Source organism: Zootoca vivipara, chromosome 8, assembly GCF_963506605.1.
Source record: "Zootoca vivipara chromosome 8, rZooViv1.1, whole genome shotgun sequence".
NCBI lineage: Eukaryota > Metazoa > Chordata > Lepidosauria > Squamata > Lacertidae > Zootoca > Zootoca vivipara.
In genome coordinates this window covers 23558726-23584203 of record NC_083283.1, presented here as the reverse complement: position 1 = coordinate 23584203, position 25478 = coordinate 23558726, and the positions used below count along the sequence as shown (strand labels likewise).

The 25478-nt window shown below is 43.8% G+C and overlaps 1 protein-coding gene across 1 annotated transcript in view; it reads left to right on the top strand.

The window, feature by feature from the left end:
- CPQ (carboxypeptidase Q) overlaps nucleotides 1–25478 on the top strand; it is a 150739-nt gene that overhangs the window by 85924 nt on the left and 39337 nt on the right. The window contains exon 6 of the mRNA XM_035125207.2: nucleotides 14047–14138. Coding sequence (XP_034981098.2) covers nucleotides 14047–14138 — 92 coding nt within the window. The remainder of the gene's footprint in view (nucleotides 1–14046; nucleotides 14139–25478) is intronic.

Here is a 25478-nt window from a genome sequence, read left to right as displayed (position 1 = left end):
AGATGTTAATACTGTGAATCATTCCACCATAGACTCAGGCTGTATAGCTGTGTAAATAAACCATATATCATAAAGACACCACAGCCTCCACACTGCCTCATTCCAAAGGAAACATGAACCCAGGGTCAGCGCCTGGAACCCCTGGAATCTCACCCTGCTCAGAGTTTGGGGTGGCATGTATTTCCACAGAAACAACAAAACATACAACAGAAACCTTATTGTTGCCACCTTAGAACAAACTAAAGACAACCCATTAACAAGATTCAAGAATCCCTTTGAGATGTAATACTAAGAGACTATATCAAGATGATAACAGCAAAAGCAACAAATCAGAGTGACATTGCCCTAAGTTGCAATGTGTCATTAAATTTATTTATTTGTTGTTGTTAATTGCGCAACGATTGTAGTATTTTTGGTAAGCTCACTAGCTAATCTGTGCCGTATGTTGAACACATATAGTACAGAAAAAGCCTCCAGGAACTATTAAAGAATTGCAAGATGCCAGCAAACAAAGGAAAGGAAATTTATAGGCAATGGTGCAGCATGGAGACCGTTATCAAACATGGAATAGCCAGCTCATTTTAGCGTTAATGGAAATGACTTGTTTATCACCACCCCACCCCACAGCATGCACATGAAAGGTTATATAACAGGCATCCCCAAACTTCGGCCCGCCAGATGTTTTGGACTACAATTCCCATCTTCCCCAACCATTGATCCTGTTAGATAGGGATCATGGGAGTTGTAGGCCAAAACATCTGGAGGGCCGCAGTTTGGGAATGCCTGTTATATAAGAATGATTCCCAGAAAATAGGCCAGATGTGTTCGGGACTGATAATTGCTCAGACCTCAGAGACTGAGCAATTTTGCTTTTCCTTGGATATGAAAGTGAGATGGAAAATATGCAAGATACCAGTCTCCCTTCTGTATTCAAGTCACTATAGGGGTTTCCCCTCCCTTTGCCCTGTTTCCAACCACATTCCTTATGCTGCCTGAGTCCAGGCATAAGTTTCTTTGACCACTGTCCCTTTGAGTTGTTGGTAGACCATCACAGGGGTGGGCAGAAGAAAGCACCCTTTGAGTTTGGGTTGCAATGTATGCAGCTGAAAAGCTCTGAATTACTGAGATCACGAGGTCCCTCGCCGCTTATTCTGGGAGGAGGACAATGCCAACTAACTACAGGGCCAGTCTTCTGAAGGGCAGATCAAATGCCCTGACATGAGGAATCGATCTTGGAGGGCCTTGCAGATCCTCCCTGCTCCTTGTGTTGGAGATCCGTGTGTTTAATTCATTGAGGTTGCTTGGGAAACTAGACATCTTTCAGAGCTCAAGCTGGCCACTGGCACTGTTGCTTCCTCACTCGAAAGGTCACCTGTGTGGTGAGCGAGTCCCTTTTGGAAATAGCCAAGGCAGTGCTGAATGCCGCCTGTGCAAAAGTCAGCAGCCTAAGGGTTTTCTTTTCTTTCTTATTCAAACTACATTCCTCATGCTGCCTGCAGCCAGGTGGGTGTTCCCTTTCCCTTTACCACCCTTGCTTTGGGAAGAGGTCAGAAGAAACCATGCTTTGAATCTGGGCTGCGCTTCCAATTCCTTAATTACAGAGATGGCATATTTACTTCCAAGGGTGGCTGTGAAAGAGATTAATAGCTACTGGACAGATAGTATCTTTAGAGGCCCATTTCTTGGCTACTAGGTCAATGGCGACTATCCAAACATATCACAGTGCATCCTTAGTTTTATCATATACAGAATAGTTATAGGATGAGTATGACTGTTCTTAAGGAATGCAGATGATCATTGATTTAGGCCTCTAGAACAGGCATCCCCAAACTTCGGCCCTCCAGATGTTTTGGACTACAGTTCCCATCTTCCCCGACCACTGGTCCTGTTAGCTAGGGATCATCAGAGTTGTAGGCCAAAACATCTGGAGGGCCACAGTTTGGGGATGCCTGCTCTAGAATGTATGTTGCTTCCCTTCAGATGTGAATGTTTTGTACTCTCCTGTTTTGATTCAGCTAGTGGCAGTGTGGAGACACTTTTTCTGCATCAGGTGAGGGCCCTGCTGGGCTAGGCCAAAGGCCCATCTGGTCCAAGAACCTGTTATCACAGTGGCAACCATGTGCATATGGGAAGCCCACAAGCTGGACCTGGGCACAGCAGCACTCTCTCCACCTCTGATTACCAGCAATTGGTATTCAGAGACACACTGCTTCTTACCGAGATCCCTGAGTTCCAGGCATCCCTGAGTTGGATGGGAACAAAATTTCTTCAATGTTAGGCTTGGGACTACATGGTTTGTGTCTTTTGTGGCCACAAGTTATAGGAAGGGTGCTAAGAGGCAAGAGAATTGAGATGATGGATTCCTGATTGGAAGGGAAGCACAGGGCATTAGAGATAGGTATATTGGACTGTGAATCAGATCAGGGGAAACTTGCACAGTCCTATTTTGAACCACAACACCCACCAGCCCAAGCAATCTGGTGGGCTGATGGGAAGTGTGATCCGAAACATCTGGAAGGTCCCAGGTTGGGGGATGTTGCTCTACTCACAATTGCAGCCTCCTATTTCTGCTTTTGGTTTTTAAAGGTGGGCGAAGCAAAGGAAAGCATGTCAGTACCTCTCAGCTAGTTTTGTTCCAGATCCCATTTGGAGTTATTTCCACGAAAATGTAGTCTCTTGCAGTTCTTGGGAAATGGTTACATTGGCATTAATGCTTCCAGTGGACAAAGATCAGAGATAACAGTTTTCCCCTTGAAAACAGAGAACCCAGATGCACCCAAACAGGCCATGGAATATGCTCTTTCTGCTGTTTCCATAGTAACTGAAATGAAAGATGGCTCCTGTGACCGAGAAGTGTCTGTTCAGACTGTTGTCCCATTTTTTCCTCATCCAACTGGTATATATCCACAAACCTGTCAAAGCAGCCATGCAATCAAACATGAAGAACTTTAGTAACTAGTTGCCTGTAGGGTATAAAGAAGTAGTGTCTGTATGGTGGTATCCAATTTTTCAATTATTGGAACTGTAAAAGGATTGTAAGAGGAAGCCCCTGTAAACAATTTCAGAGCTAATTCTGCTAGCGAACCTCATTTGTAAATGAAGACTTTGTCAAATTAAATTGAAAGCAGGTAGTAACTATGAAGTGCTCTCTGTACTCTAATAATTTAGAAGTTTAGGATAGTGTAACTATCCAGTTTCCTTTTAAAACAAGTTTAAAGAGAGAGAAACCCTTCCCATTAAGTGACGTTGAGACAGAAAATTGAAAGTTACTTGATATACCAAATGAGCCCCGAACAAGTTGTAACCTACTGAGCAAAACTCCATTCACAATTCCACCACACCTCTTGCAGTCACAAAGAGATTGATTGCATCTTGCAGTTGTAGGCATATAGAATAGATAAGAAACAGAAGATTACATTGAAAGCATTTGTTTATAACCCTGATAAATCTACACATGTCTATTTTGCCATGTATATATGCTGTGGGAAGCTTCACAACAATCTAATGCACGGCCAAACAGATTTCATTGCATGGAAAGGTACATGCAGATTTCCTATAGGATGTGATATCCATGCCAGAAATTGTTGCATATACAGGAGCCCTAAGAAGGTCCTAAGACTTTGGCCAACTATATGGCTTGAGCTCACATCTTAGGATCTTGGCTATTAGGGGAACAGGATGCACAAATGACTTATTTTCCTGTTTTGGTGCTTCCATGCAGCCACTTCATTGGAAAGATAGTCAAGACCTCCATTTTGGATGTTATAAAGGACAGGAAATAGGAAGTATGAATCACGTGTGCTTCATATCGTCTCCCCTCTTGAAGCTCGAAAACATATGCATTTGTAGCCACTGCACATGCTTTCATCATATTAGTTGGGAAATGTCTAACACTGGAATTGGGCCTAGGTCGACCACCATCAAAATAAAGATTATCAGTTATGGCTTGGTGCTGTTGAATTTCAAGTTCTTCATAAAGCTGTGCACCAGCAGAATGCATGGGCCTATTGAGAACGAGTCCTTGTAGCAGTTATATAAGACATTATTATATCTGAATGGGATGGGATGGGAATTACTAAGATTTTGGAACACAGAAAAAAATGTAGAAGAACGAAGACATCAAATCTAGCATGCGGGGAGGCCAGTTTGATAAAATCATATAATTTGACATATGAATAATTGGCATTAATAATTGTATTAATTGGATGAAATTGGTATTTTATCCAATTAATGAGGCTGAAATTGGAACGGTATTGGAAAATCAATAAAAACAGAGAGAGAGAGAGAGAGAGAGAGAGAGAGAGAGAGAGAGAGAGAGAGAGTCCTCTGCCTTCTCTTTGCAGACTGTTTATTTTAAATTAATATTATATCGTTAGAATGTGCCATGCATCCTGGGGACAGACAAGTCCCATGTCATTGAGATGGGGAGAAAATGACATGGGTTATAAACCGAGTATTCAATCTCTATATTTCACTTGGAAAAGCACGGAAGCAAAACGTCAATGGCATGGCTTGGTTGAGTTCAAAGGCCAAAACAAATTTTATGATTCTCTGTCAATGAGATTGAGGGAACATGACGTCTTTCTGGTCTGGAACACTCACCTTTTGCATCTATGGACTCTAAATAATCTAGTGCTGGGAATGAGTAGGAAAGCAATCAATCTGTTTTAATAAAGAAAGGAATTATATAGAACAGCAGTGGCCAACTCTTAGGGGTGGGCATATTGCACAGTGTCAGAAGCTCCAGAGAAGGGACCATTACTTAGTGGTAAAGCATATGCCTTGCATGTAGAAGGTCCCAGGCTCAAAACCAGACATCTCTAGCCCTTCTTTTTTAACTGATTAGGTGGCACCCAACTGGAAAGACTTCTGCCTGAGATCTTGAGGCACTACTGTCAGTCGTAAGATGAAGCCAAGCTCTGCCCACTGTGATGTTGTTCCCTTTTTCTTCCACAATAGTCTCCTAGGGCCAGCTCCAGTTTGAGATCCTCTGGAAGGTCTCATCTTCCTAGTGGGCTTACCTGGACGTGGGTTGCAGTCCTCAGAGCAAGAAGGAGCTTCTGGCTGCCATTTTAAGCTCCTGCACAATATATCGTCACTCTAGGGCATTGTGGGAAATCAAAATGACATCTAGAACTAGCCACTCACACAATGGGGAGCCCAGGGCAGGCATTAGTGGTGAACTCTGCGAGGATTGCAGCAGCTGCCCAAGGATGCAAGGCCCTGCATTCTCCCCATGGGTCCAGTGGCAGGGGGGAAAATCTTAGAATCATAGAGTTGGAAGAGACCACAAGGGCCATCCAGTCCAACCCCCTGCCAATCTTGTCAGAGTCTGAATGCTGCCTGTGAGGTGCCACTGCTATAGAAGGATGATGACAGCAGACAAAAAAGAATAATTACTGCTGAAAAGGGCTAAAGCCTGGTACATACGATTTGCATGTTTTCTTAAGCTGATTCCCTCTCCACCCACCCACACTTGTGGTAGCACTTTCACAATGTCAGATGTGACTTTCTGGCCTTTTCACCACATTAAAACTTTCCACAAGCACAGCAGGGAGCAACCTCAGCACACACTGAAGAGGGGGAAATGGCTGACAATAGCACAGTAGTCATGTGCCCTAGCCTTGAGGTGGTTGCACTAGAGATTTTTTTTTTGTGTTTTTAGCTGACTTGGAAACCAAGCAAGCAACGTTCAGGAAACCGACATAAGCTTGCTTTGTTTGCAATCTAAACCTTAGGTTAGTTTTCCTGGAAAAGAGGCACATCCTGGAAATGAGCTGGGATGTCTTGCTATCAAAGAAAGGATGTTGTCTAGATAGTGGAGGAAGCTACTCTTGGGGTGCTTAGTGTTGGGAGTTCAGCAAATGATATGATTAGTATTTGCACTCATACATTTTGACAGGCCATCATTGAGTTTCATCACACCTTAGTTCAGAATGGAAGCTTCTGTAACTTGGGGTGCATGTCTTAAAGATGAGGCGAGCATTATAATCACTGAGTTCTTCTCCACTTCAGGTTTTGTTGTGGGGTAGGTAAAGGTAAAGGGACCCCTGACCATTAGGTCCAGTCGTGACCGACTCTGGGGTTGCGCGCTCATCTCGCATTATTGGCCGAGGGAGCCGGCGTATAGCTTCCAGGTCATGTGGCCAGCATGACAAAGCCGCTTCTGGCAAACCAGAGCAGCACATGAAACGCCGTTTACCTTCCCGCTGTAGCGGTTCCTATTTATCTACTTGCATTTTGACGTGCTTTCGAACTGCTAGGTTGGCAGGAGCTGGGACCAAGCAACGGGAGCTCACCCCGTCACAGGGATTCGAACCGCCGACCTTCTGATCAGCAAGCCCTAGGCTCAGTGATTTAACCACAGCGCCACCTGTGGGGTATAGAAGGTCTTGAATGCCACACCGCTTCTTTTGCGTGTGCTTTTTCTGGAGTCATTGGAGCTTTTTCTCATCAGAGTTTTGTGTACCAGCCCAGATTCTGTAATGTGAATAGTTTCTGTTTCTCCTCAATTCACTACTTGTCCACTAACTCAGTCGTGGTGGATCATGAAAAATACTGGATGGCATTCAGAATGCTGCATCTCCAATCAGAATTGAACATGTGTTGATGTCACTGAGGGCAATGTAAATAAACCAGAAAACTTTTTTCTTGAGAAGTGCTGCAACATTTCTGAAAAGGAGAAAACTGTGAATAATTTTAGTCTGGCTCCAATGCTATTTTAGATCCATATATATAATTGCATTACCAGCTCTGCAGATCCTACAACCTTAGGTGAAAATTCAGTGACCTGGTTGCTCATCAGTATGCAGCTAGTGTGAATCTGACCCTTTTAAATGTACTTATGCAACTTTCACTTTTTGACACCCTTCTCTAAAGAGAGTTCTCCCTAGAACATTATCATTTTGACATTTGTTCCTTCTTTTCTCCACTTCATAGCTCAGCTATTACCTCAGCTCAGATTACTCACAAATGCACTTCTAATCCTTGTCCAGCCTTGTGTCTGTTACTGTATATTTCATCTTTAATTGGCCTCTTACTTCACTAAAGGGAAGGTGTCCAACACTGAACTTTTTTGTGCTTCTTGCCTCTTAGCGCACCTCCTTTCCCCTTTATCTGTTATGTTCCCTGTCGGATTTATCTTTGAAATTGTAACCTGAATCTATTTCTTATCACCTGAGCCCTCGGCCTTTTGAGATCTCTCCATCTTCTCAGTGCCCTTTCCCCTCCACATAATGCTTATCAAACAGAATTTCTTCTTCATCCCTAATAGTAAATTCTTTTCTTTCTGTGGGTTCCTGCTCCTGAAAAATCAAAGTACATCGCATGCCATACCACCTTTCTTGTGGCCTCCACTGACAAGCCAGTTCAAGACTCCATGTCCTGACACAAAAGCCTTGCCAGAACGTACTGATGACTTCGGAGCCCTGTTCTTGATGATGCTACTCCTAGTTATGAGCTCCTACCTGTTCATTTGTCCTTCCTCTTTCTCTAGGACAAATCCCAACCATCAGACAGAGAGGGCTGCTGAGCTGCTCTTGTGCCTCCTCATTCATTTACAGTAGGAACAGACAGATCAGGCTATTTCAAGTCAGCTTCACATGTGTTAGGAGGTCCCAGAGTCAATTTCTGGCATCTCCAGGTAGTGATAGGCATGTCCCTAGTCTGAAATTATGTCAGTCAGTGTTGACAGTACTGAACTAGATGAACTAATGGTCTGACTCAGGGCTCGTCTAGAAAGCCTGGAAAGCACAGGGCTGAGCAGTTTTCTGTTCACCCTGCCACTTTCCCCAGGAAAAGTGGCAATCTGAGGAAAACTTCAGGTTTTCCTGGGGGAAGGCAGCAGAGCAAGCTGAAGTCTGGACGAGCCCTTACCATAAGAAAATTCAATTGTTGTTGTTGTTGCTGTTGTTATTAAATTTTATTTATACCCCGCCCTCCCCGGCCAAAACCAGGCTCAGAGCAGCTAACATCAAATATATGACACATTACCATAAAATCAAGCAATCAATTAAAATACATCTTAAAATCAAATCAGAATCAAATTGAAATCCAATCAGATGGCCACCCGCAAAGTAGGAATGAGGACCTTAAATGCTCATAGGTCTATTCCGTTCTGTTTCACTAATCAGCACATCTTTTAAAACAGCATGCGATGATTCACATTATTTATGTATCTCTTTTTTTTAACAAAGTGTACACTATTGTATGAAATTTTCCCTAAAAATGTGATTTTTAACCCATTTTAGCCCAAAATGCACATTTTTAAAAAATGCCTTTAACCTAAAATACACATTTTTACACACCTGTGTTATATTTTTGAGCCAAAAAACTGAATTACAAAATTCAGAAAATGTGAAAGTGAGGGAATAACTGCATTCTCATTAGCATGTCTAGGAAGTACAGGCTAATGTGGACCAAATGAAATCCTCATACAATTGGAACACTTCCCATACTGCTGCAGTGCAACAGATCTTATTTTTTCTCCCTGACTGTGGATAGTCTGCCTAGCCATGCCACACCTTCTAGTTTCCCAGCCTCCGCTCCCACAGTCCACCTCCTTACCATCCGTGTTTCTAGGAAGTGTGGGAAACAGACAGCCAATGCTAGGGAGTAGTAGTAGCTGCCACCCACTTATCATGTGGGAGGAGTCAGTGCACAGTGGGAGTGGCCAGCTAAGCCCCTCCCTCTAACCTGGAGTTGGCACTAAGCTGCTGTTAAGACACTCGTTTTTATTTCAGCTCATTGGTCTTATAGCAAGTCAACCCATTGGTCCATCTAGCTCACTATTGTCTACACCAGGCACCTCCACTACAAACTATTGTCTACACCAGGCACCTCCACTACAAACTTCGGCCCTCCATATGTTTTGGACTACAATTCCCAGCATCCCTGACCACTGGTCCTCTTAGCTAGGGATCATGGGAGTTGTAGGCCAAAACATCTGGAGGGCCGCAGTTTGGGGATGCCTGGTCTACACCAATGTCTGCCAACTTGGTGCTCAGTTGTCCTGGCTAGGGCTGATGGGATTTGTAGTCCAAACTATCATAAGGGGCACCAAATCTACACTAACCAACAGCAGTGCCCCAAGCTTTCAGCCAGAGGTATTTTTTTTTACTTAGAGATGCCAGAGATTGAGATCTTCCGCATGCAAAGTAAGTCCCTTCCACATTGTTTTATACCAGTGTAGGCAATCTACATGACATAGACTGCACAGGCTCAGATATTGCTGTTTACTGGCTCATCCATACACTGGTTGTTTTGGAGAAGAAGATAATTTTATGAAGGGAGAACCTTAATGGGGCCAGTACAGAAGCAGACCCTTGGCATTGCATTGCCTGTGCTTCACTTAATGCACGTTTAAGTAGATCACAAAAAATGATTAAATTCTGTCATGGTTCTGAATCCAATAGATGGTTCTGCTTCTGAATCCAATAGATGGTTCTGGGCACTCTGGTGTGGTTATTGTTTTGAAATCGTTTCACACATTGGATCTAAGCCCCACCCCACCCGCTATTTCAAGGATTTAGCTTTCTAGTACATGAAACAAGATAGGGATAGATAGGCAGGTCCTTTCACCCTTCTAGTAAAATTCCTCTTGGGACTCCATTGAACTTGATGGATCAGGGCTGGGGAATCTGTGGGCCTTTGCATGCTGTTGACCTGCAACTCCCATCAGCCCAATGGTCAGCAACATCTGGAGGCCACGGGTTTCCCTCTCTTACCCTAGACTGTAGGAAAAATGGATTAAAATGCTGTAAGGAAATAAACCATTGTTGCTCAGTTGATTTGAATGGCGTGATTCCTCACTAGGTCAAATTACACAATGAACTGAAACACCACTGTATTACTTTTTAAAAAACGCAGACCATGGTGGGAAAGCAAATTCGGTACCTCTGTTTTATTTATAGAAAACGACGCTGAGCCATGCTTGGGATTGTATCTTAGTCATGCATTTGACACATGAGTCTACGGGTGCTGTAATGAAATATGCAGCTAAATCTGTAGCCATTGTGCATGTTTTCTGTATCCAAGTTATAGATAGTCTGTTGTATTGTCATCGGGTGCTGTTTAAAAGGTGTTGAGTAAGTTTCCACTCAGACTGTTAAATACCGGTGGCATTTAGGGAATCTCTTATGCCTCGTGAAATCAGATCATCCCCCTTCCCTTCCCCTGGAATGGAAAAGCTGGGAGGCGCTGCCAAAAATGAATAAGCAACCATAATGAAACATGTCATACACATCGTGCTTGTATTATATTTCAGCTGTGCAAAAAGAAAGTAACATATTGTTTTAAAATCTAAAGTAATTCATTTTGCTAAACCTCTCAATCCAATATCAGTGCAACAGTTACTTTCATGACATATGTAACTTGCACCTCCATTTAAAATCCCAACCAGCTAAAGAGGAAAGTCATGTGGATTTTGAAAGACCTTGTTCAATACACTGCTTGCTTATTCTAGCTTACAAATTTAAATTTACAACTATTCAGGCAGGAGTTTTGTTTTTAATTTTACTTTCCTTTTTGCATGAAAAGTGGGTTCATTAGGAGGGCTGGTGTTCCTCCTCTCAAGTAGATTTATGCAGAAGGAGACGATCCACAATACCCAATGAAGAATAAGAATAAGAAGAGATTGGATTTGATATCCCGCTTTATCACTACCCTAAGGAGTCTCAAAGCGGCTAACAATCTCCTTTCCCTTCCTCCCCCACAACAAACACTCTGTGAGGTGAGTGGGGCTGAGAGACTTCAAAGAAGTGTGACTAGCCCAAGGTCACCCAGTAGCTGCATGTGGAGGAGTGGAGACGCGAACCTGGTTCCCCAGATTATGAGCCTACCACTCTTACATTACATGACACTGGCTCTCAAATTGCCGTGCCCAAATTTATCAATGGGTGCCGCTGGCTCATAGCTGCCAAGTTTTCCCTTTTCTCGCGAGGAAGCCTATTCAGCATAAGGGAAAATCCCTTTAAAAAAGGGATAACTTGGCAGCTATGCACTGGCTACAGAGTGTCAGCTGAAGCCAGAAGGTTTCTAATACATTGCAATTCATTTTAAAACTCTACCTTCACAACCCCTTTTTAAGCAGAAGGTGGAATGCCCTACTCTTCTTAAAGTGCAGTTTTGCAAGCAAAGAAAGCTAGTACAGCGGGTGGATAGACATCACGCTTCCAGGATCGGCGTTGTTTACCACTAGAACACCAAGGTTCGCTAACCAAAGCCTGGCTCAAGTCATGGCTATGGGGGTGGATCCAGGTGTGAGGGGTGGTTTGGGGGCACAGCCAGATACCTCTTGCACCCCATACAACTTGGGTTAACCTGCATATTCTAAAGTAAACTGCACCTGAGTTACTGCAGATCAGGCATTCCAACACAAAACTCTGCAAGTGACCCGTCCAGGGCAACTGATCAATATTCCTATATTGAGGCACAGAACAGTGGAGCTTGAGAACTAAGAAATTAGCAGAGCAAGCAGTCTAGACATCCCTGAGAATGCCTTGCTTCACAAACATGACATGAGCAGCACAGCATGCTTCTCGGTAGGGTTCCTCAGCAACTGGTATTTAGAAACACACCACCTCTGATCTGGGAGATAACATATAGCCACTGTGATGGGAAGCTATTGATAGCCTTCTTCTCCATAAATATGTCTAACCCCCTTCTAAAGACACCCAAGTTGGGGGCCACCAACATATCTTGTGGTACCAAATTCCTTTGGTTAGCTGCACGGTGTAAAGAAGTACTTTCAGAACAGACAACAGCATTCAGCTTCATTGATGACTCTGATTCTAGTAGTATGAGAAAGGGATAAAAACGTCTTTCTTCACACCATGCATAATTTCCTACATCTCTATCATGTACCCCCTTACTCGAAACCCCACCTTGCAGCGCATTATGCAGAGCTTCATTTGGTGCCAGATGCCCAAGAAGGTAGAAAATCATTCTCCAGCCCTGTCATATTTTTTTTGCACTCATTTATATATACACATGCATATTATACAATCTAATCCCTCCCTGGCATTTAGTGCCTATTATCAGTAATCCCCCTAGTTCTTCTGAAACATGCTGCCCCCATTTGCTGAGCCAAACTTGCATTATTTTGCACCTGAAATGTTACCAGCATCCAGTGCGTCTTATGGCCAGTAACCCCAAAAGCACAGAATTTTAGGCTTCTCTGCAGACTTTTAAAAGATCACACAAAAACTAAACACCTGACCTGAGGCTGACCAGAGACCACATGTGATGGCTTTAATGTGACGACTGTTTTTATTATCTTAATATGACATCATTGGCCATCTGGCTGGTTTGAAAGGAAGAGGAAGCTCTAATCCTGTGTTGTAATAGTAACTAAGAAGCGCATGAGTAAATCTCTTGGATATATTTTTTAGGTTTTGCTCTTGAAACGAACAGACCCGTTTTGCTTGTAGTCATAAAATGCTCTTTTTTGTAGCTCTGTTTTGCTCATTATACACACTGTAGTATTTTGCATGATTTTGGTTCAGTTTATCCACTTATTTTTGGTTTGCACATTTTATGCACAACACATACAAAGTAGCCTTCACTAAGCAGGTACCTTCCAGATGTTTTGAACTACAGTTCCCATCAGCCCCAGCAAGCATGGCCAATGGTCAAGGATGATGCGAAATGTAGTCCAAAGCATCTAGAGGGCACTGGGTTAGTGCACACAAGGCTATACTCACTTACCTGGAAGTAATTCCCATTGTTGTCTTTGTCCATGGAGTTTTCTTGGCAGGGATACTGGAGTGGCTTGCCAGTTCCTTCTCTAGGTGGATCACGTTTAGTCAAAACTCTCCACTATGACCTGTCCATCTTGGGTGGCCCTGCATGGCATAGCTCATAGCTTCTCTGAGTTATTCAAGCCCCTTCGCCACGACAAGGCATTGATCCATGAAGGGGATCCATGAAGGGTATCCATGAAGGCGTGCTATGGCCCATGGGGTCACGAAGAGTCGGACACGACTAAACAACAACAACAATTCCCATTGAACTCTTTAACTTAAATTGCACAGAAGACGTAGGAGGCGGCTTAGATAAAGAAAATGCCTATTTGTATATAGTTTTTAAATGGACTTTCCTAGTTAATGTTAATGATCATAATAGTGGGTTGGTTCAAACCACAGTTTACCATCATGTGGATGAACTTCAGGATAATGGAGCTGGGAGTGCAGGGAGAGGTACAAACCAACAAACATAGGAAACAGCCTCATACCATATGAGACCCTTTGGTCCATCTAGCTCAGTATTGTCTACACTGACTAGGCTCCAAGTTCTCCAGGGCTCCAAGTCCTACCTGGAGATACCAGTGATAGAATCATAGAAACCTGGACCTTCTCCATGCCAATCAGAGCTGCCCATCCTTGGTTCTGTAGATGCTCTACCTTTGAGCTACAGCCCATCTCTGCGCACTATCAAAAAGGAAAGAGAAAAGGGCGGTAACTGAAAGGCATGTGGCAGTGATGGGTGGCAGATATGAAGATGCTGACCTGTGGATGTGGACATAGGAACGTAGAGCATAGGAAACATCTGGGAAGCTGGGACGCTGCCTTACACCAAGTCCATCTAGGACTGACTCCAGGGTTTCAGGCAGGCTTCTCTCCCAGCCCTACCTGGAGATGAACCAGGGACTTCCTGCATATAGAACATGTGCTGCAGCCCCTCCCCTGTGGAGAAGAGAGAGTGTGTGTGCTACAGGGTGCAAAGAGAGCGGACAAACAGACAGAGCGATTCAGAGAGGCCTGTGGAGGTGCAGACAGAGGGAAGCGGGATGCAGAAGGGAAAGGGTGGTTAACAGGAAATGCGTTTGAAAGAAAACATTTACAATAATGGCCAAAGTGCTTCTCTTCTCCTCACATACTCATGCAGCCCTCTTGTGGTAATAAAAATGCAAAAGTGGCCCTCATCTCCTAGTTTAGGGTTACTCCATAATTGCTTAGAAGAAGAAGCTCATTCAAATTCAAATAGAGTTTTGTTTTTTTAATGATCACTTATTTCCCCCCCTTCTTTTTCTTTTGAAAAATAACTTAGGGCTCCGTCCCAAGAGAACTCTGCGTCTACTGCTTTGGACTGGAGAAGAACAAGGTGGAATAGGAGCTGAACAATACTACAAGATGCATAAAGTAAGTAGTCTGGTGGAGCAGGATGTATTTCATGACAATAGCCATTCCTTTTCAGTTTGATTTATTTAATTTCTTACTTCAAATGTATGGGATGAAGGGAAGCGATGAAGTTATGAAATGGTTGTGGCCTAGACACTAAGCCCAGTTTTTTTATGAGTGAAAATTAGGATTCCCAATTAGGATGTACAGGTAGGAAACAAACAAGGCTTATTACCCAGGTAAGTATCAGAAACAAACACCACTGTCCAAGAAGCTATGGCAAGAAGAGGGTTAGTTCAAAGATTCCAAACCATTGTTTTGTTTCAGACATATAGGCAAACCATAATTTGAGGGGGGGAAATTCCTTGCCTCCCCTGAGAATCCCACCAGCAGCCTCCAAGGGTGGAGCAACACCCCAAACCCTAGTTTGGCCTTGCTGAATGGGGACTAATGGAGGCAGTGGCCCAGAATTACCCAGAGGGTACCAGCTTGGGGATGGCTGCCCTACATATTGCCAAGCTGCTAACTTGATTTTCCACAAAGCAAAATTTAAAGCGAATTTAGAGTTTCCTCCACAAGATGAAACTTCAGAGGAATTTTGAAGAAAGCTAAAGCCCTTTCAATTGAAGTAACAACATTTCTCAGGGAGATTTTTTTTTAACATTCTTGTGTGTGATATAGACCCTTCTACAACAGCAACCCTTCTTCGCATCACTTGCAGTCACATCAACCTGTTTGTTTTTGATTTTAATTACAGGAGTGTACATTTTTATCAGCACTGCAGTAGATTGGGGAGGGGAGGAGGTTAACCCTTTCCTTTCCCACTCTGACCTTGATTAAAATCCCCACAGATTGAGGTCAAGCTTGGGGTGGGAGGAAGCTCCCATTAACACCATGCGGTCTTTTGTCCTTAGCTGAACTGCAACACCAGGGGGGGGGTGTTCATTGAGATTGCAGTGGAGGAGGAAAGGGTTAAACCACCCCTCACTGTTCCCCTGCATTCTTGATATATATATATAAATCCCCCTCTCTGGCTGCCTGCAATTACATAAAGTAAAACTAATGATGAGGCTGCAAGTCATATAGGTAGAGTCAAATGTAGTTAGGCACTTAGCATCATGATTTGTGAGGCTTTCCTACAAAGAGCACTTGCAGTTCTTTCAATTTAGGTTGCTGACTCTGATATCTTTGTGCCTTGCAAGCTGGAGGTGACAATGTTTTCCTTTCATGGCTTACTACATGCCGAGTTGCGCATATGCTCTGCATTTGTCCCGCCTTGCAAAATCATAAAAAAAAATATTCCGCAGTGACTAGATCTTATGGATATCATCAGTGGTTTTCGGAAATAATTGACTGTTTGTGATTTGGGCTGGAAGAAAAGAGGAGCAAAAGAGGTTACGGTATGTGCCTCGTTTATTTTAACAGTGCACTTTATGGCAAGAAGTTGGACTCAAATCAAGAAGGATGCTTCTACGACAGCTTCAGAATGTGATTTTTGCCAGTTAGTGTGCTAGCCATATAGAATAAAGCGTGTTCAGGACATCGCCGATGTTTTTTGTGGTGCCTTATGAATTTTTAAACAATCCTTTTAAAATTAAAAATTAGGCTGAATGTAACATGCAACAATTCCAAAGAAGGGCAGTGCCAAAGAATGCTCCAACTACCGCACAATTGCACTCATTTCACACGCTAGCAAGGTTATGCTTAAAATTCTACAAGGCAGGCTTAGGCAGTATGTGGACCGAGAACTCCCAGAAGTGCAAGCTGGATTTCGAAAGGGCAGAGGAACCAGAGACCAAATAGCAAACATGCGCTGGATTATGGAGAAAGCTAGAGAGTTCCAGAAAAACGTCTACTTCTGCTTCATTGACTATGCCAAAGCCTTTGACTGTGTCGACCACAGCAAACTATGGCAAGTTCTTAAAGAAATGGGAGTGCCTGATCACCTCATCTGTCTCCTGAGAAATCTCTATGTGGGACAAGAAGCTACAGTTAGAACTGGATATGGAACAACTGATTGGTTCAAAATTGGGAAAGGAGTACGACAAGGTTGTATATTGTCTCCCTGCTTATTTAACTTATATGCAGAATTCATCATGCGAAAGGCTGGACTAGATGAATCCCAAGCCGGAATTAAGATTGCCGGAAGAAATATCAACAACCTCAGATATGCAGATGACACAACCTTGATGGCAGAAAGCGAGGAGGAATTAAAGAACCTTTTAATGAGGGTGAAAGAGGAGAGCGCAAAATATGGTCTGAAGCTCAACATCAAAAAAACCAAGATCATGGCCACTGGTCCCATCACCTCCTGGCAAATAGAAGGGGAAGAAATGGAGGCAGTGAGAGATTTTACTTTCTTGGGCTCCTTGATCACTGCAGATGGTGACAGCAGTCACGAAATTAAAAGACGCCTGCTTCTTGGGAGAAAAGCAATGACAAACCTAGACAGCATCTTAAAAAGCAGAGACATCACTTTGCCGACAAAGGTCCGTATAGTTAAAGCTATGGTTTTCCCAGTAGTGATGTATGGAAGTGAGAGCTGGACCATAAAGAAGGCTGATCGTCGAAGAATTGATGCTTTTGAATTATGGTGCTGGAGGAGACTCTTGAGAGTCCCATGGACTGTAAGAAGATCAAACCTATCCATTCTTAAGGAAATCAGCCCTGAGTGCTCCCTGGAAGGACAGATCGTGAAGCTGAGGCTCCAATACTTTGGCCACCTCATGAGAAGAGAAGAATCCTTGGAAAAGACCCTGATGTTGGGAAAGATTGAGGGCACTAGGAGAAGGGGACGACAGAGGACAAGATGGTTGGACAGTGTTCTCGAAGCTACGAACATGAGTTTGACCAAACTGCGGGAGGCAGTGCAAGACAGGAGTGCCTGGCGTGCTATGGTCCATGGGGTCACGAAGAGTCGGACACGACTAAACGACTAAACAACAACAACAACATGCAACAGCATTTCCATGTTTTTTTGTGGAATTTGTTTGCAATTGTTTCTTCAAATGATGGTATGAAATGAGGGATGACTTGATAAAATTGTCTCTGAGCCAATGTGATCATTGTATAAACATGTCATTTCTAACCTAGTTATGACTTCTTATAATTACTTCCTCAAAAATTAAGAAGTAAACTTTATGTATATACATATGTGTATGTATATATATATATGTTCGTATACATATCTATGTTTACACACACACACACACACACACACACTTCCAGAAACAGAAACACGGGCATACGCATGGAGGGTGGAGTTGCCAGGTTCAGCAATGGAGGAAGTGTGGCTGAGTCATGAGGCCCCAGCAACGCCCCTGAATACTTTGATAGGGTTGCCAGACTCAATAGAGGACAGGACTTCTGTGCCTTTAATTGCCCTGCTCTCTTTTGAGTCTGGAAACCTTAAAGAGAAACCAGCAGGCCCTTTGTTTAATTTCCAAGCAAAGGGTCTGCTGGTTTCTCTTTAAGGTTTCCAGACTCAAAAGAGAGCAGGGCAATTAAAGGCACAGAAGTCCTGTCCTCTATTGAGACTGGCAACCCAATACTTTGACTATTGTGGAGAGGCATAGCTGCCAAGTTATCCCTTTTTTACAGGGATTTTCCCTTATGCTGAATAGGCTTCCTCGCGAGAAAAGCGAAAACTTGGCAGCTATGTGGAGAGGACTTACTTGAACCCCCATAGTGGTTAGAAGTCTAGTAATGGGTCTACATGTGTACACCAACCCATAGCAGTGGTTCACTAGCAACTTTCTGTTATGTGGTCCTGCTGAAATAAATAGAACAGTGTTCACCTAGGCCAGAACTGAACACTGCAACCAAATTATTTGTATACAAGATTTTCTTCCCTTCCCTTCACCATAACGTCCTATAGTAGGTTACAGCAATATACAATTATGAAAACATAAAATTGATACAATTAGAAGACAGGTAAAACCATTCCAAATGGAACCCCCCCCCTTTTTTTTACATGTGGAATCCATTTTTATTAGAGAGATGTGGCATTTTGAAGAAATGAAAAGGAGGAGATTAAACCTTTTCCCCTTTTCTGTGCAACTCCCCTCCCCGTGGAGTTCTAAATTTAATTTTATGAGTTAAATGAGTTTATTGGGGGGGGAGAGAACTGCGGGGAAAGTGGTAGGTCTGTGAAGGTGAACTATACACACACAACTTCAAACTGCCCCCTCTCGAAGCAGCTTTTCTCTAACAAGAAAATAACAGAGTTTTGTCACATCCGTGCATGTATAATGCTTATTCTACCCCAAGTTTTCTCCCTCAGCATCACTTTCCGATAGGCTCCCTTGCTTTGCCAAGGAGTGTGCCGCTGCTAATCTTATTTATTGAAAATCTTGACAGCGAAATGTTATAAATAATTCCATTTAATATTCTAAGCATGAAAGAATTATCTAAATAATAGAGGGGGGATAGAAAAGAGACCCTGAGCATTACTGAATTATACCCAACTATTGTATACCATCTAGATGGGGGAAATTGCTTCTTGTGAGGATGGGAAGACATCAGCAAGATAAAATGTGCTTTTGAAGGCTTTCCCCCACCCATCCCTTTTCTATGCAACCTGCTCTGTCTGCTGTAATTGTATGTTTGGTATGTATCTATCGACAGGGAAGTCTAATTAGCATGAGGTGGCAAATATAAACTGATTAATACTGTAAATAATGCCCTTTTTTGCACGAAAAACATCTTAACCTTTCGCATAGTTGCCGCATACATTTTCAAGAAATGGATTATGAAAATATGAACATCTCTTGTCAATAGTAATTATTCACAGACAAATATGATCCATCGTTTAAACTTTCCATCTTTTAAGTTTTAAAGGTTACTTTTTAAAAGATGATTGGATAATTCATTTAAGAGGATGGATTTATTATGAGACTGGCTGATTGCAAAGGAGAACATAATTAAACCTTTTCAATTAAGAGAATAATTATTAGCAAGAGGCAAATACGGTGACAAAACAGATATCCTCATAGTATTAATTTATACCACATGCATTCATAATCATAGAGCGCTGCTTTGGAGTACAGCAGAAGAGTAATAGAATACATCCTTTGGTAACTGTCAGAAACGCCATGAATATTGGAGGCCCTTTGGAAACATTGTAAACGTCTGACATTTACAAAGTTCCATTGTCAAATAATCAATTTTATCCCTATTTTCCAAGGCAGGCTCATAACTGTCCAAAATAAGCCTCTTTACACAACCATGTTACTTAACAAGACATCTCAAGAGCCACCAACTGCTCTTTTCAACAAATGGCCCCACATTAAATCTGATTTGTGTCAGCTTTTGACAAGCAAGGCTGGGACACATCTAAGACTGAGATAAAATGAATGCTTTCTTTGATATTTTCTTTAGGAACTATACTAACAAATCAGTTCATTCATATATAAATATATAATTTTTTTATTTTTTTGCATATAATTTCCAAACATCTTATTACATTCATTCATATCTTATACAGTTTTTTTAAGACTTCCCTCTGATTTCCCCTCTTCGTCACTTAATCTTACATTTCATTATCTTCACTATTACTTATAATACTCCATAACTAAATGTCCTTCTTAAATTTTCCCTGCAATATTTCATATAGCCCTCCTTATAGAACGTCTTGTAGTCCTGCTAATGTAATCTGTTGTTTATAGCTGTCTTTCAAATAGTTCGCAAATTTACTCCAATCCTCTAAGAACCTCTGGCCCCGTCGGTTTCGAATTCTTCCCATTATCTTGTCCAATTCTGCATAGTCCATTAGTTTACTCTGCCACTCCTCTTTCTTCGGTAGTTCTTCTTGCTTCCATTTCTGTGCCATTGGTATGATAGAAAGATATAGATAGATAGATAGATAGATAGATAGATAGATAGATAGATAGATAGATGATAAATAGATAGATAGATAGATAGATAGATAGATAGATAGATAGATAGATATAGATACTCAGATATGTTGACATTAAAAGGTGGAACCAAACCAAATGCCTACCCCACTCCTATGTGCAGTCTTAAAGGGCTAGTTGTGTTGTGCAGCACTTTGCCATGTAGACATTCAGAAATACATGCTGCTATATGCCAAGGGATGCAAGTGGCTCTGTGGTCTGAACCACTGAGCCTCTTGGGCTTGCCGATCATAAGGTCAGGGGCTCAAATCCCCACGATGGAGTGAGCTCCTGTTGCTCTATCCCAGCTCCTGCCAACCTAGCAGTTTGAAAGCATGCCAGTGCAAGTAGATAAATAGGTACTGCTGTGGCAGGAAGGTAAACGGAGTTTCCGTGCGCTCTAGTTTCTGTCACGGTGTTCCGTTGCGCCAGAAGTGGTTCAGTCATGCTGGCCACATGACCCAGAAAAACCATCTGCAAACAAACGCCAGCCCCCTCAGCCTGAAAGTGAGATGAGCGCCGCACCCCACAGTCAAATTTGGCTGGACTTAACCTTCCGGGGTCCTTTACCTTTATGCCAAGGTGAGCAGACAAACAGCAATTTGCAAACTGATACATGGGCCAGTATATCACAAGGAGTCCACTTTGCTTCATGTAGCAAACAAATATTATTTTCAGCTTGGGGGGGGGGACTAGTAAAAGGTAAAGGACCCCTGGACGGTTAAGTCCAGTCAAAGGCTACTATGTGATGTGAATGAGTTTATTCCAGTGTCTTACTGCAAATTAAGACTATAGAACAGAGACTTAATAGTGAACCTGTTATGTTGCAGCTTCTCGCAAAGCTTGTTTGTATGCATGGACAATTGTTAGTATGTATGTGTTTTAAGCAAAGATAGAAAAAGAAAAGTAAGTATGGTGTTTCCACCCCCTTTATGTCAGCACTGTTATATGTTTTTAAGAGTAGTGCAGTCAGGGAGAAGGAAATAGTGCAGAGGGTCATGAAATGGAGGGGAGATAAGAATAGATGCAGGCAACGGACGCCTGGGGCAGAGAATTTATTTGCTTTCTCAGAGTTTCTTCTGGAGATGCTTTGGCCTCTATACTACTTGCATTGGCCTAATTCTCCAGGCAATAACATCAGCCCGTGGGGGGGGGTCTAGGGAGAGAACAGCCTGATAACCCCATTTTTGTGGTATTTGTCCACCAGTGCTAAAATGGGTGGAGGCACAGCATTTATGAAGTCATAGCAAGTGTAATCTTAATAAAGCTTTTTAATACAGCGTTTTTTCCAGCCCTTTCAAAGCCCTTTCACATGCACTCTTTACATACTTATCGACACTGTAAGTCAAATGTGGAGGACCTATGGCCCCTTCTACTTCTATGCAGTTTCTCTGGGCTATTTTTTATATACTGTGTTATTGTGTACCACTTTTTTTTAATCTGCAATGCAGTTTACATCAAAACAACATGACAGGAGTCATACAGAAAAAGATAAGAATACAATTAGAAACTCAAAATGATTTGAATCCTATAAGAATATCTAGATTGCATTTCCTTCTCGTTTCTTTTCAAGCTACAAAACTTGCAGTTCTGCATATTTTATTAGAAACCTGAGCAAGGTGATTATCATTTCACTACACACGAACAGAGGGAGAGGTGAGAAAAGCTACTGCAATGCTATAATTAGTTGCAGAGAACTTCTAGACTTCCATGGTGACACACAAATGTAGGTATTACTGCTGGCATACTAGTAGAAAACTTAACAAAGGGGGTCAGAATTTATTTATTTATTTTGTATTATGTACTGAGGAGACCAGCAAACAAAACAATTGCAATATTTAGCCACACATCTTGAAGGTAGGAAATGCATCAACGAAAAAGGGTACCAGAAAAAGGGCAAAGATTTGCTTAAAATTATATATGCTAATTTATACATATAGATGAAATTTAGAAATAACTACTGTGATTTATGTGGAAAAGTAGTACATCTCACCATGGTGAGGAAATCTGTGACTAGATTATGTTGCTGCCAGCTCCATCTGCTGCCTAGGTGCAAACTGTCAATAGGTAACACCAGTACCTCTAATTTTCCTTTTTAGATTTCCCCCCATTTATATTTAAATGGGATCAGGTGCATGTGACTTGTTCATGCTCAGCTTAGCCTCGATTTCTGTGGCTAGCCCGGTTATGACCCTTCCTTGAGTTTTAAAGGCTACAGCCGGGGGGGGGGGCAGTCGGCAAAACAGGAAGTTGCCAACCTGCACACGCACCGTACGCTGCCACCCCCTTGCCACCCCCGTACTGGAGTTGCATGGCTTCGGCTTCTGAGTCCTGGCGAGATATTGTGAGAGGCCAGCAAGATCCCACAGAGGTCTGTGGGGCTCTTGCAAAATTTCACTGGAACCCAAAAGCCACTGTCTCACTTCTCCGGCAGCTATGGTGGGGTACTTCTGCAGAGGCGCCCCTTGGATTCTGCTGCCTGAGGCGGCTGCCACAGTCTGATCACGGATGGGTCAGCCCCCTGCCTACCAGATAGATGTCAAAAGCACAAGAGAGCTGCTTACCTTCAGTGCCAAATCTAAACCATTAAAGTTTCATGAGTTGTAATGAGTTGTGTTACTGAGGGCTTTTTGTATGCTGATCTTAGACTTGCAGTACCACTGTCAGTGGTAATGACAGTATTGATCATGCATTGTATTTCAGGCAGAGGGGGTCAAAAGTGATTTAAGATATACAGCAAATCTGTCCAGATGCTTATCCTGGGATAAACCCAAGATGTAAAAATACAGTAGTTAAAATGCAAGCATTGTAACCTTGTGTTGTGTTTTATTAATACTTCATAATAACAACAGCATTTAGCACAAATTGCTTTCAGGGCCAGATCCAGTCCGTGAGCCGCCTGTTAGCCACCCCCATATTAGACTAATAAAAATTCACTCATATGGGAGAGGTTTTGGGTAGAGAGAGAAGTGAGCAGCCAGAATTGGTATGGTACATGGACACATTTTCACTTTGAATTCTTAGGATGCTTTCAAATGACCTGTTTAAAATGCATGTCAAGTTCTAATATTAACAAAAACTCACTTCAGATCTGAACAAAAAAAAGGCCAAAAGTCGACTTCAACCATGTCGAAGAAATGGAGGTTCATAGCTCCCTGGGAGCGAGAAATCGCTGTGGAAGCAATAATGCATAACAAAAGTGCCAGTTCGTGAATTTTAATGACCTATGAATTACCCTTTTTCTATACCTTGCTTCATGGCTTTCTGAGGCTAGGAGAGAGCTGTTCTCTACCTTTGCAACACAGGAAGACCACACCTTGTTGCTTTCCAATCTACAGAACTTATGGAAAGCATAATAATAATATTACAGTTCTTTTACAGGGCACAAACATGTACCACCAGATCCCACCATTAGCACTTGTATATTCATGCATTTATTTTGTACATTAATATCCCAGTATTATTTCATCGTGTAACTCAAGGAGGCACCCATAGGTGGACTTCCATTTATGCAGACCCAGACTTGCTTAAATTCAGTAGGGCAACTCCTTCATTTGTCCTAGATGACCCTTGTCCTAGATGACCCTTCCAACTCTACAATTCTATGGTTCTATGGTTATGTTCTACCTTCATTGTTGGAGGCTACCGTGTTTCTCCTAAAATAAGACACGTCTTATATTAATTTTTCCTCCCAAAAAACACAACACGGCTTATTTTCAGGGGATGTCTTATTTTTTTATTACCTAAGTAGGGTACAGCATTATTACCGGTAAGTATGGTACAGGGCTTTCTTGCGCCACCCACTGAGCCTGCTGCCGGGTCCCAGGGCTTCACGCGGCGTGGCTGAGGCTGCTGCCGGCTGCTGCCGGCTGCTGCTGGGTCCTGCGGCTTCGCGCGCCGCCCGCTGCTGGGTCCTGCGGCTTCACGCGGGTCCCAGGGCTTCATGCGGCGCGGCTGAGGCCGCTGCCGGCTCCTGCGGCTTCGCGTGCCGCCCGCCGCCGGGTCCCAGCTTTCACGCAGCCGCTGGCTGAGGCTGCTGCTGGGTCCTGTTGGCTTTGCGCGATACGGCGCGGCTGAAGCTCCTGCCGGCTTCACGCGCCACCCACCGCCGGGTCCTGGGCTCCACGCAGCCGCTGGCTGAGGCTGCTGACAGCTGCTGCCGGGTCCTGCGGCTTCGCGCGATGCGGCGCTGCTGAAGCTCCTGCCGGCTTCGCCCGCCGCCGGGTCCTGGACTTCACGCAGCCGCTGGCTGAGGCTGCTGACAGCTGCTGCCGGGTCCTGCGGCTTCGCGCGATGCGGCGCTGCTGAAGCTCCTGCCGGCTTCGCCCGCCGCCGGGTCCCGGGCTTCACACAGCCGGCTGAGGCTCCTGCGGCTTCGCGCGCCGCCCGCCGCCGGGTCCCGGCTTTCACGCAGCCGTTGGCTGAGGCTGCTGCTGGGTCCTGCCGGCTTCGCGCGATGCAGCGCTGCTGAAGCTCCTGCCGGCTTCACGTGCCGCCGGGTCCCGGGCTTCACACAGCCGGCTGAGGCTGCTGCCGGGTCCTGCGGCTTCGCGCACCGCCTGCTGAGCCCGCTGCCGGGTCCTGCGGCTTCACACGATGCGGCGCAGCTGAAGCTGCTGCCGGCTCCTGCCAGGTCTTGCGGCTCTGCACGCCGCCCGCTGAGCCTGCTGCCAGGTCCTCCCGGGTCCTGAGGCTTTGCACAGCGCGCGCCAAAGCTCCTGCTGGGGCTTCGCGTGGCGCGCGTTGAGGCTCTTGCCGGGTCCCAGGGCTTCACCTCTCTCTGGGTCCTGCTGGGTCGGGGCTTCGCGCTACACCGACAGGCATCGTCCTTTTCCTCTTTCTACCGTAACGGAAGCGCCATCCAGACCTGCTCCCAACACTACCCGGTATGGCTTATTTTCGGGGTATGTCTTATATTTATTCTACTCATTAAAAGCCTGCCATGGCTTATTTTTAAGGCCTGTCTTATTTTAGGAGAAACACGGTATATGCTTCTGAATACCAGTTGCTGGGAATCAGACATGAGGCTGTTAATCTCATGCCTGTTTGCAGGCTTCCCATAGGCATCGGATTGGCCACTGTGAGAACAGGATGCTGAACTAGATAGGCCTTGGAGCGGTCTTTGAGCTTAAAAGTACTTGTTGTTGTTTAGTCGTTTAGTTATGTCCGACTCTTCCTGACCCCATGGACCAGAGCACGCCAGGCACTCCTGTCTTTCAGTGCCTCCCGCAGTTTGGTCAGACTCATGTTGGTAGCTTCGAGAACACTGTCCAACCATCTCGTCCTCTGTCGTCCCCTTCTCCTTGTGCCCTCAATCTTTCCCAACATCAGGGTCTTTTCCAGGGAGTCTTCTCTTCTCATGAGGTGGCCAGAGTATTGGAGCCTCAGCTTCAGGATCTGTCCTTCCAGGGAGCACTCAGGGCTGATTTCCTTCAGAATGGATAGGTTTGATCTTCTTGCAGTCCTT